Source organism: Ambystoma mexicanum, chromosome 4p (genome assembly GCF_040938575.1).
Source record: "Ambystoma mexicanum isolate Mex_15411 chromosome 4p, UKY_AmexF1_1, whole genome shotgun sequence".
Classification (NCBI taxonomy): Eukaryota; Metazoa; Chordata; class Amphibia; order Caudata; family Ambystomatidae; genus Ambystoma; species Ambystoma mexicanum.
Window position 1 is genome coordinate 53,093,448 of NC_090927.1, and position 13,067 is coordinate 53,106,514.

The window sequence follows — 13,067 nt, forward strand, 5'->3', positions numbered from 1 at the left end:
CTCAACTAATTCTAAAACTCCTGAACTCAAAACCCAACTCCCAACCTGACCTGGCCTCATGCCTCCTTGACATAGAACTCTGGATGACCCAAAGCCACCTCCTGTTAAACCCCTCTAAAACGGAAATCATGATATGTGGCAACACAGAACTTCTTCCGCACCCACTACCATGGCCAACCGACATGGGCAACTCACCGACCGCCGCCAAATCAGTGAAAAATCTTGGATGCACCCTGGACTCTGACCTAACACTCTCTCGCCAAGTCAACAACGTCTCAAAGTCCTGCCACTACCACCTTAAAACCCTTAGGCGCATCTGTCCGTATCTCTCCTTTCCCAACAGACTCTCTGCCGTCCAATCAATCGTTATATCTAGACTGGACTATGCAAACCCCCTATACCTCGAGTCCATGCGTACCAACTGAATAAACTCCAAAGAGCACAAAATGCGGCAGCCAAATTACTACTCGCACTTGGCCCGAGAGAACACGTCTCCCCAGCCCTTAAAACGCTGCACTGGCTTCCAGTAGCCCGAAGAGTGACCTTCAAAACCTTTTGCATCTCCCATCGAGCACTGCACAAAACCGGACCTCAATATCTTCACGACAAACTAAAACCCTGCAACCCCCCACAAACCCTAAGATCGAGCGCAGCCGGCCTCCTAGTCATACCGAAGACAAACTCTGTCAGATTAGGCGGGTCATCATTCTCAGCCTTGGCCCCCACGCTATAGAATTCACTCCCACCCCACATCCACCTAACGTCCTTCCGCAAACTGCTGAAAACATGGCTCTTCCCATAAAACCAACCGTACCATACTAACCCAAACAGTTTTACAACACCTCAATGACACCAATCCAACAAACTACCTGATCTGAGAAATTGACAGCTAGCTAAATAACTCCTAATATAAACTAGAAGGACAAACAGAACTAAACGAACAAAGTAGATCAAAGCAGTAAAAGGGCTAATAAGAATAAATCATACGGAAACAGCAAAGAGAGTTAAACTGCTGAAATGGACAAAATGCATGAGGAGTGAACGTACCGATTGGCACTGATGAGATAATTACAATTAATGAAGCAGATGGAACTGATGAACACGCTGAATGGAAGAATGCATGAATGGAAGAACAGCTAACTATATAGTTCAAATGAGTTTGGAAATCAAATGAATAAGTAAATTGGATAAGTGTTTAGAATGGGTGAACATCTCGAACGGATGAGTGTGTAGAGCGGATGGGTGTGTAGTACGGACGTGCGTGTAGCGCGGATGAGTGTGTAAATACAGTGAACTCAGTAGAACTCAGGAGTGCATAAAACAGATGACTATGCAGACCGGATGAGCGTAATCCGAATGAGTATGTAGAACAGATGAATATGTGGAGCGGATGAGTATGTAGAGCATGTGACAACTCCAGATCGTATCTGCAGGTATCCGCAAGAGAAGCAAGTAAAGCGCATGAGTGTGGATGGCGGATAAATTTGGATGTGCGGAGAGTATGTAGATCGCTGGAGAAGATGAATGTATAGAACAAATGACTGTGTCGAGGGGGCGAGCGCATAGAGGGGCTGAGCGCATAGAGGGAGTGAGCATGTAGACGGGGTGAGTGCATTGAGGGGGCAAGTACGTAGAAGGGGTGAGTGCGTAGAGGGGTTGAGTGCATAATACGTATGAGGGCATAAAGCGGATTAGTGCCTGGAGCAAACGAGCGCATAGAATTGCGTATATAGTATGGTTTGGAATGCAGGGAACATTCGAAAAAGCATATAACTCATCATATCTCACCACCACGCTTACACTCCTTTACATCACCACTCAACTAGAACACAGAGATACTATGACACCATTCGGTATAACTGTTCTCATACCAACATCCGCCGCTCACTCCACATCATTCTACGTAAACACTGCTGGTTACACACCCCCCAGCCAGGCGTTCTTCTCAGGCCTAACGCAGCCACATCCGGTCTGGATAAACCCTGCCGGAACGAACACATACTCCTGATCTCTCAACCACCTAACCTACAGCTAAGAAGCAGCTATCACACGAATACCGCACGAGCTGCACACATACCTGGTGCTCACACGCACCTTTGGACTCTCTCTACTGATCTGAACTTCGGTTCCCAAGGGCGTTCAACCTACCAGCACCTTCAGACCATACCAATGGTATATAAGGTGCTATATAAATGCAAAATAAAATAACATAACAGTAGCTATACTGTAATTATGGATTATGTAACAACTTACATTTTTAAGAATGTTGTGGCACTTTGCCATTATTGTAAATTCACTGCCACTTATGTACCTCCCTTGTCACCCTTCCCTAAGAAATGAGCCCAGATGCCTGCGGGCCAGGTGCGCAATACAAATAAAATAAATACAAATACAAATGCAGGACGCACATATGCAGTTAACATGCACCAGCCATTGCCAAACAGGATATACCTAACTTAATAAAAGTGTCATCCCGATTACTTTGGGTTTGCAATTATTTAAAAAGAAAACTTGTCTTGCCTAGTGCACCCACACAGCCCTTTGGCACTTTTAGATTGGAGGAGATTATTACTGCTGCACTCTCTCCATTAAACCCTTTGAACTTCCAGGGAGCAGAGAAAAGAGGGCGAGGGAGACCTGAGGTCAAGATGGAATGTATGGTGAGATGCGCTTTCATTGAACAGGGTAATTTAGATAGCAGGTAGTGCTACACAAGTGCCAATTTAAGTAGCAAACCTACAGAATTGCATTGCAAATTGCTATCCAACACTGCTTATTTTATGCCTTGTGACTCGACGTGTTCCCACCTAGACCGAATTTGTCATTGGTTGTCATGGGACACTAATGGCAGAGGTGTTGAGGCACATCCAGGGTTTCAGTGCGATGCAGCCTAACTGGATTGCAGCTATGGCTATGCCAAATTCTGAGTGCTTGCATGGAGAGACGTGCCTGCGGTAGATGTCCACAGACGTGGTGCGTTTATACATACCTTAAATTTCGACGTAGTTTATCTTCAACGTCGCTTTGTCAGATTTATTGTGGCACTGACTGCTGCGCAAACTGAGAGGTGAGGCTGTTCACGCTGAACTATCACTATAAAGCCGCTCTGTTAATTTCCCGCATTATTTTTAAAGCCCTGATCTCAGTGCTCCAGATAAGATTTTGAGGAGGGAGTATTTTACGCATGATTTTACAAATTAGAGCGTAAATGCAATTTCAAGAGAGTAAAAATTAGTTTTCTCCTCTGCAAGAGGGTAAAACTTATCCAACACATACTTTATGGGTATGAACACATTTTAAAAGGGTGCATGCTTTGTGTTGCTCGCTTAGCTGTCACAGATTTGGTCTTTCAGTTGGAAATTCACCATCATGCATAAGAAGCCTATGCCGCTGACAAAAGAAATGCTACATTTCCATCTAGTGGTGGAAAGTATGTTTTTTTTAATGAATAAATCAAAGCGTACACGGTCCGCAGTACAAAATTAAATGGTCCGTATTTGCCATATTTACATGTGTAAAAGGGCAAGATACGCACGTTAACTGGTAGGCTGCCTGATCTCAATTGTATGCTGCTAATGTTTTTATGAATGTTGTGTGTTGCACTGACTTATTGGAATTTTCCTCATGTTTTACTGAATGTAGGTGCATTAGTGATCCTACTTTGAACATAGGACTTTTTACGATTTAGGATGCCGCACTCCCAGTCAGTCCTCTTTCTTTCTTGCTGAGGGCACGGTCTCGGCTTCGCCTCCCTCTTCGCTCCAGAATTTATGTGCCATACTGGTCGTTCACGAAGCAGACGGGAGCAATGGGCGTGCTGCCAGCACGCAAGCTTGTCTGTGTCCGTCCGTGCTACGGACGTCGAGGGTGGTTCCATATCCTACTCGGGGAAGGCTCTTGTCTTTGTCCCCATCAAGAACAGTGGTCCCTGGTGGGTAGATGAGCCTGTTAGTTATATCCCTCCAGGTATGCAACATCAGCTGACTGCTGATCTCAATACTGAGATGCATTCCCTATTACTGTTAAACACCAGATAACTTCCGGCTTATGCAACGGAAGTTAACTTCAGCTCTGCGATCGCCGCCCTGCCATGCTATTTCTTACTGAGACCTGGCTGCTGGAAAGCTCGGCTTCTGCTCTTGTTCAGGCTATTCCCAATGGCTATTAGATCATCCATCTGGACTGTCCTGATCCTCAACATGGTGGCTGCTATTTTTAAAGCAGACTTTGTTTTGACTTTGTACTGTCCTAATTTTCTATCTGTTGAGGTTCTGTTGTTGAGGAGTGCAATCTCCTCTACTTTCTACTGTCATGTTCCTGTGGTTTATCGCCCCCCCCTGGGTCTTATGCTGGTCAATCTGATAGCTGATTTTCACATTAAATACACGCATTTGATTGAGTTGGGTGATTTAAATCTGAAATGTAACCTTCCCAGAGCCCCTGCCATCGATGCATTTTTCACTAGCCTTACTGATTTGGATTTCCACCAACATGTGGTAGGGCTTACCCATAATATGGGGAATACTATTGATGTAGTATTGGCCAATAAAACCATACTCACCTTTCAACTGGAAGAGCCTATTTTGTGGACAGACCAGTATTTGGTGACCTGCTCACTCCTACCAGTGTGAGGACGGCCTTAGACCTCACCAGATAAGGGTTGGCAACAGACATGGCGCCCAGTTGTTAATTTACTAGCCCTTGTATCTTCTATTAAAACCAAATGTGCGGTTGCTACAGTTCCCTCCTTGTCGCTTCTATCTGCTTCTCTTTTAGCAGCAGCTGATGAAGTAGCTCTGCTCCGGCTTACTCAAATTCATAGGTGTCCTTCAGAACCATGGTTTGCAGAGCAATTGAGGTTTCGAGACTGAAACTCAGACAAGCGGAACGTAAATGGCATATTGATTAAAAGACTCTGTACAAGGCCAGTTCTACAGCCTATTCAGCTGCTATCTTAGCAGAAAAAAAATCTTACTTTGCCCTGAAAATCGAAAGGCCCTATTCACAGTGGTTAAATCTCTATCCTCCTCAGTAAATTGTACACCTACTGTTAAGCAACCCAGGAGTTGTGGGATTCTTTGTCCGAGTTCTTCATTAGAAAGATCGAGATTATTCGCGCCAACATTTCCGTGAATACGACACCTGCTGCCATTACATCTACCCTTGGCAATAGTCCTTTTGACCCTGTTAAGTACACCTTACGACCCAGCCGGTCCTCTTTCCCTCTCTTTTCTGAAGAGGTGGTGTCCAAGACCATTCAGCAGATGAAATCTAGTGCTACTTCTGACGTGGTGTCATTAAGAGTCCTGAAAGGGATCTCATCTGATCTCTTATAAATGCCTCTTTCCAATCGGGGTTTATTCTGCCTGAGTTAAAGGCTGCAACGGTAATCCCTCTCCTAAAATAAACCTTCACTGGACCCCTCTTTGCCATCTAACTTTCGCCCTATCTCTGTCTTACCTGTTCTTATGAAACTCTTTGAATCGCAGGCCTCTCCTCTTCTGTCTTCTTTTCTTGAACTATCTGATCGTCTTGAACCAACACAGTCCGGCTTTGGTCTCTGTCCAGGACGATATGGCAAGGCTGGTGAGTGTGTGGGGTGTCGGAGCCCTGATATTATTAGACATATCAGCAGCTTTCGACACAGTGGACCATCCTACCCTGCTATCCCGCCTGGCCCAAATCGGCATAGCGTGTCAAGTATTAGTGTGGTTCTCGTCTTTCCTGGCTGATAGATCTCAAACCCTCTTGTTTGTTTGTTTGTTTATTTATAGTGCGCACCACACCCTGAGGTATCTGGGCGCATTACAGGAATATGCATGTGCGTGGTTACAGAATAGGAGGTGCACACAGTTGTTACATATAGAGGTATGTGGTAAGCATAGCGATACAGTTTAAGCAGGAGGCAAGGTATGTACATGCAGAAACAATACAATAGTACTGATGGGAGATATATACAGTTGCGCGCAGGGGTGAAGTAGGGTCTATAATGGTGTGTCTTTGGAGATCAACCATAGTTTGGTGTCTTTTTTTTCCCCTGAATTTGCAGTAGGATTGGTCTGTGCGTAGTGTTGTGGGGAGGGAGTTCCATAGTTGAGCAGCCATCACTGGGAAGCTGCTACCCCAGCTCTTTTTGATTTGTATCTCGGCACCTTTAGGCGGCCACTGTTGAACGTCCTGGTCGGTCTGATGGGGTTGTTTTTGACAAATGTTTCTGCCAGATATTGAGGGGCAGCCTTATTGGTGCCTTTATAGGTCAGGGAGGCAGTTTTAAGCTGGATTCTCTCTTGGATGGAAAGCCAGTTATTACGTCTGGTAGTTGAGATATGTTGCCGTCTGGAGATGCCCAGGGCATTTCTAAGGGCATTATTTTGCAAGATATGGAGCTTATTGATGATACATTTACTGGCCCCTAAATAGAGAGCGTTGCAGTAGTCAATTTATGATAAAGCAAGTGCTCGCGCTAGGGTCATACAACTTTCCGGGGAGATAAAGGGTTTGCAGGTGTGAATAAGCTTGCAGGTGTATGCAGTCGTTGAGGCTGTTGCACTAACCTGTTTGCGCAGATTCAGGGAAGAGTCTAGGTAAAAATCCAGGGTTTTACCTTCATTAGCCACCTTTATATCATTACCATCAATGTTAAACAATAGTTATTGGTTGCTCAGTTTCTTCGTGTTGGCAGGGGAAGCTAAACGAAGTAACTCGGTCTTCTCATCATTCAGGCACAGTCCGTGAGTGGCCATCCAGGCCTGAATGATGAAGTAGATTTTATTGATAAGAGCAAGGTCCTTGTCATAATCTCCTGTCAGAGGTAGGAGGATCTGGGTGTCATCTGCATAGTTAGTGTAGGTGACACCCAGATGGTCCAGATCAACAAACAATGGTTTGGTGAACACATTGTACACGGTAGGTGACACACATGGACCTTGCGGAACACCACAGGTGATGGGGATGGGGTCAGCTGCTGCAGAGGCAGAGAAGACTCTCATGGATCTGTTATCGACGAATGATTAGATCCAAGCTGTTGCTTCTGTTGAGAAGTGGGCTGCAGTGGTTAAGTGTCTACAAAGCACCTTATGATCAACCAGATCAAAGGTGGCTGACAAGTCCAAGAGAAGCAAAAGAAAGGTTTCCTTTTGTCCTTCAGGTCATCGATCTGGATCTTCAGATCGATCAGGGCAGTTTCTGATTCAGATTGTTAAGAGTCCAAGTAGCTTATGGGCCTCAAGGTACGTTAGAATTTGGTTATAGGCAGCCTTATCTGTAACTTTAAGGAGCAAAATTACAGTGGTAATGGGTCGGAAATTGGTGGGCATGCTAGGGTCAAGTGAGGTTTTTTTTAAGAGTGTCCATGAATTCCTCAGATTGGTTGGAACGGTGCCTTTACGAAAGGAGGCATTGATGAGAGTGGTTATAAAGGGGGCCCGTTCTTTGGCTGCATCTTTGATGACTGAGGCTGGATAGGAGTCCTCTTGGCAATTGGAGGGTTTAAGTGAGGCAATAATGATAATGACTTCTTGGGTGGATACTGAAGTGAATTTGAATCGCTGTAGTGGTTTCGGCAAGATGGGGATAGGTTTGGGAGTAGTATGCTGCGGGATCAGATTCTGTTTTTTTACTGCTATTTTCTTTTGAAGCAGTGTAATTTTATTGGTTAGAGCTGCTTGAATTTTGGTGCAGCAGGTCTTATCCTTGATGCAGCTCTCAGTTGTGGGGATGGGAGATTCAAGTTCTCTTAGAATAGTAAATAATTCTCTGGAACTTGAGCTAGCCTTTTCAATCCTGTTATTTTAGGTGTCCCTTTTGGATAGCAGAATTTCTTCTTTATATCTGGCTGTGGTTTTGAGCATGATGTCTTTATTAGCGGAGGGGTTATTTCTCCAGGATGTTGCATTTTCTTTTTTCGTTTCTTAAGGCTTTAAGTTTAGGGGTAAACCACGAGTAGAAGCATGCTTTAGGTTTACTTTTGCACATTCTTAAAGGGGCAATGCTATCTAGCGCCATTGTCAAGGCTTTGTTATAAAGGTCCACCAAATCGGATAGGTCGGAGGAGGCTAAGGAGGGCTTGAGTAAGGGCTGGAGGAGAGGCAGAAGTTTATCTACTGTGCTATTCTTTTTGTTCCTTGTCTTTATTGGTAGGGGTACAATCTTGAAGGTTAAAGGATAGGAGTGAGTGGTCGGTCCAGGGTTGAGGCTCAATAGAAGTGATGGTTGTGCTGCAGTTAAGGTCCGCTATCCAATTAAGGATTCTTCCTTTTTCATGGGTAGGGAGAAGGACTCTTTGGGCGAGGCCAAGTTCAGCTAAGGAATGGGCTATGGATGTTGCAGGTTGATCAGTAGGGTCGTTGAGACCTAGATTGAAATCGCCTAGTAAGAGGATTTGTGAAGTGGGTTTCGTGTTGGTGGACAAGAGTTTGTTGATTTCTTATCCGAAGGAGCCCAGAGGTCCGGGGGGGTCCGTAGATTAGTTGCAATGTTATGGTTCTAGAGTTTGTGAGGGGAAGTTTCATGGTCATTAGTTCACAGGATTTAGTAGGGGTGTGTGAGACAGCTCTGAATCCCAGTGTGGTTTCTTGCTTTCCCCTTTTTCTTCTAATTCTTGTCACCTTAGCTGTGGTGTGCCCCAGGGCTCCGCTTTGTCCCCCATTCTCTTCAGTAGCTACATCTGGGCCTTATTCTGTCTCATCCGCTCCTTCGGCTTCAGGTGCTATTCGTATGCCAACGGTGGTGTCTTCATCAGTGCCCGATGGCCGTGGGGGTATGGATGGGCCTAAACCGGTTGAAGCTGAATGGTGACAAGACAGAGGTGCTGGTGGTGGGTTCTCCTCCTGACCCTTCACTTTGGATTGCATCCTTCTGGCTGCCTTCCTTGGGTTCTCTACCTGTCCCTACAGCAAGGGTGAAGAACCTGGGAGTAATTATGACTGCTACCTTGTCTATGGATGCCCAGGTATCGGCTGTTTGTCAGACTGGGTTTTTCCACCTAAAAATCTTGAAAAGGGTACTATATATGATACCACCGTCCCTGCGCCCGCTGGTTGTGGCTGCAATGCTACCTACTCTGATGGACTGTTGCAACTCTCTTTATCTTGCACAGCCTCCGACTACAACACCTTCAGAACTTTGCAGCGCGGAAGGCGACAGGGTGACCTTATGGTGCTCATATTTCTCTGGTTTTGCACCGTTTCTGTTGGCTGCCGGTTGCCAAACGTATCGAATTCAAGGTCCTTTATATTGTGCACCGTGCTCTGCTTGATATGGGGACGGAGTATCTTCGGATCTAATTTGTACACTATCTGCCGAAGCGCTTCCTGAGATCTGAGTTGTCTGGCCTGCTTTGTGTGCCATCTGTTTGCTGTTCCCAGATTGGTGGACGTGCCTTTTCTATTGCTGCAGCGCAGCTATGGAACAAACTACCTGTGGCATTGAAAAACATTTCCAACCATTTGGCCTTTAGGAAAGCTCTTAAAACACATCTTTTTTAACCTTAGTGGCTGATGGTTGATGGCTGTGTTCAGGCTCCTGTCTTTCCTGCCCAGCACCACCGTGCAAACAGCTGGCATCAGCTGTAATGTGAACTGTTGGTGATTTGGCGGGCCTGGGTCAGTGCTTGTGTGCAAGGAACGGTGCAGGTTGTGGAAGGGAATAGACACGTTTTGAGAGCTTTTCTGAATATGAGGTGAATGGCAATGCGGCGGATGTGGAGAGGGAGAGAGTTCCAGATGGTGGGAGCTTGGATGGAGAAGGATGAACCTCCCAATCTGGTGGAATTGCAGTGGGGGCTAACGTGGAGAAGTGCTGTGCCGCATCTGTGGGTCCTGCAAGGTTGGTAGTCTACGTCTATTCTCGAGAAATTCGGGACCGGTGTTGTGGATAGCGCAGAGAGTAATGCTCATGGCTTTAAAGGAAGTCTGTCGACCAATAGGGGGCCAGTGTAGGACTCTTGAGTGCAGGACTGATGGGTTCTCTATGTGGGAGGCCAATGAGAAGACGGGCTACAGCGGTTGGTTTCTTTGGAGTTTCCTAAGTTGGAACGACGGTATACCTCGATAAATGCAGTTTGCATAATCTAAGCGGGAGAGGATGATGGTGAGAATGGCAGAGATTGGTTGTGGGTAGGTGGGGTATTGGAAGAATTGCCTAAGGATGCGTAGGTGGAAAACGCAGGTTCTGGATACAGAGTTGATATGTTGGGAGCAGCTTTACAGATGAGCGGTGTATAAGCCACTTACTCCCTCAAAATAGGCAAATTCTCCCCAAAAATAAATATAGGGAATACAAATACTCCCAACAAAAAATAGGAAACAGATACAATGGAGCTTGACCCCATGCTTTCACCCACACAGCTGCACGGATAGGTGTGAACAAGTAGTGCAGTTAGTACCACAGGAAGAAACTACTGATACGAAGATGTAAAAATGTATCTTTTAATGTGCATGAATAAACTAGCTACAAAGGAGTATTTATTACAAAAACATTTCTATGTTACAGTTAAAACATATTTTTACTCGCTAATAGAAATAATCCCATTGGAATAGGACTTCATTTATTACTCCCTTAAAAAAAAAATAAACTTTTACTCCCAACTTTAAAAAATAGGGAGTAAAATACTCTCACTTCAAAATCTTATCTGGAATACTGATTGGGAGAGGGATGCATTCGAGTCCAGCATGCATCTGAGGTTTTTCACTGAAGTGAAGGTTGTCGGGGGGCCAAGGTGGCTGCTAGAGAGTGAGGCAAGGGGATTAGTTTGGGAAGGACTCGGTTCCTCAGAGGGGTCTGAAGCCTGATGGGGCTGCGTCAAGAAGGTTGTTGGCTTCTGTGAAGTGGTAGAGCTGCTTGTATGCTGTGCGGTCCACGAATTTGGCCATGAAGCAGGTGTTGGAAATGGGCCGGTCGTTCTGGGGGGTGAGTGGGTCGAGTGTGGTTTTTTTAAGGAAGGGTTTGATTCAGGAGGTTTTGAAGGCTTCCCGAGATGCGGGATTGGTTAAGGACTGACTGTGCAATGCTGCCTGCACAGGTTGATGTTAAGATGTTCTTGAGGTGTGTGGGCGGGCACGGGTCTCCTGGAGAGCCCGCCGGATGGCTTTGCGACAAGAGCTCCTGTTGTGAGATGGGGAGAAAGAGGAGACGGCTTGCATCGTGAGGGAATTGAGGAGGGACAAGAGGAAGGCGGGAGGGGCCGGGGGCATCATTGCTATTTTAGAGAGGATGGCGCTATATATCGAAAGCGATGTTATTAAAGTGTTCGTACAAGGCATTGCTTAAGGATTGAGAGTTGAATCCCCTTGCATGTGGTCTCATTAGTCAGTCATGATGTTTTGAAATGTAATTGGTTTGTTTCAAACAATTTACAATAGTTAACTTGCCTCGTTTGTCAAAGAAACTTTAACCCAGTTTGTGATGTCTCCTCATTATCCAAGACCAGCTGGAGCCCCAAACTGCTACCTCAGCATTTCTTTGCAACACCTGATGCGACTTCCATCTTAAATTATATGGCCTCCCTAGCACAAATCCTGCTTATCTTCCTGAGAACCCAAATGGAATCGTAAAACACTGGTCAAGCTCTGCCCTCGAGCATCCATTTCATATATTTATTGACTAACTCCAATCCAACCCTTGCAACCTAACCAGACCCGTTGCTCATTCAATAACAAGGCTTTGTGTTCCCAGGAAGTTTGCCCCCCGCATTCACAAATCCATCTAACCATAAAAATAAACCTAATTGCAGTTCATTCCATCCTCGCCTCCAGGTACCATTTGCTGTACTATCGCCATCTGCCCGATGTGGTCTGCTTGCTCACGCTCTCCTGACCGCAGTCATTCAAAACACTTGCGGCGGGAAAGGCACTCAACTGCTGCACAACAGAAAGTTTGCGGCCTAAGGCTCTAACTATGATAAGAGCCTGCAATCTTTGAGAAGGCTTTTTATGTAAAGATGGCAGAACTCTTGATACCGTAGCAATCTAACTACCCATTTTATCCCAAGTCCCCATGTATCTACTTCACAAGTTTACCTCAACCTACTTCTATGCGCTACAAAGTTGTACCCCACACGATAAACATTTGTGATTACATTGTTGCTCGTTATGTTGCTACATGATGCAAACTAAAATCTATTCAAACTAGCTACAAAATAACATCTATATCAAATCTCCAACTTACATAGAGCACACACTAACTGCAACATTACTGTGTTTTCAACGAGCCACATACAGCTTACTAAAATGTTTGTAATGTGAACCTCCTTTCTCTGTCGGTTCGCTGTATGAGCATCCCAACATAGTTGTGCAAATCCCTGCACAATGACCTCTGGCAGCAAAATGAGTGAATACAACTATGCAATGGAATTCTGTGTCAGCAAAGGAATTGAATCTCGCTCCCATTAGGCATTCACTCTTCAGGGATGCCATATTAGTGGTAGAATTTGTACTGAAAGCATAATTGGTCTTGTTTCAGGCTTCTGTGACCTTCCATGACGTGGCTGTGTATTTCATGGAGGAGGAGTGGGGGCGCCTAGAAGAACGGCAGAAGCAGCGGTACCGGGAGGTGATGGAGGAGATCCATGAAGCTTTGTTCTCTCTGGGTAAGGTCCAGCAAGGTTAGAAGCCATGAAGGTTCTGTGATGGTACATGCAGATTCCTCTGTTTCACATGCTTTCCAACTGTAGTTTTATTTGTTTCCAGACCAGGTTTGATTTTGAGGTTTAGTTTTGAAGCTCCTAATCGCACCTAGAGCCCTTGCTTGGGCACATGGGGGGAGGTGTGGTGGGTGGAACAGGGGTTCATAACTGATACGCTTTTTTTTTGTATTTGGAAGATTGCATATCTCAGTCAGTCCGTTGACCTAATTTAAATGCTTGCAAAAGGCCGTTTACAACTGAGAAATTGAGGTTTTGTTGGCTCAAAATAACTCGGTAGCAAAGGAATAATTAATTGTTCCTATTGAAATAGCAATACATAATCCATGTTGGTATTTGTTGATCCCTAATGTTAAATTGGATCTTAAGATAGACCAATTAGATAAGTAGAAGAGCCAGTGAGAGAGTTCAGTGGGATAAGTGCTCG

General features: G+C 45.2%; 1 protein-coding gene across 4 annotated transcripts in view; it reads left to right on the forward strand.

Moving 5' to 3' along the window:
- LOC138452983 (zinc finger protein 436-like) overlaps nt 1–13,067 on the forward strand; it is a 284,744-nt gene that overhangs the window by 7,554 nt on the left and 264,123 nt on the right. For all 4 annotated transcript variants that reach the window (XM_069605355.1, XM_069605356.1, XM_069605357.1 and 1 more), the window contains exon 2: nt 12,460–12,586. In XM_069605355.1, coding sequence (XP_069461456.1) covers nt 12,460–12,586 — 127 coding nt within the window. The remainder of the gene's footprint in view (nt 1–12,459; nt 12,587–13,067) is intronic.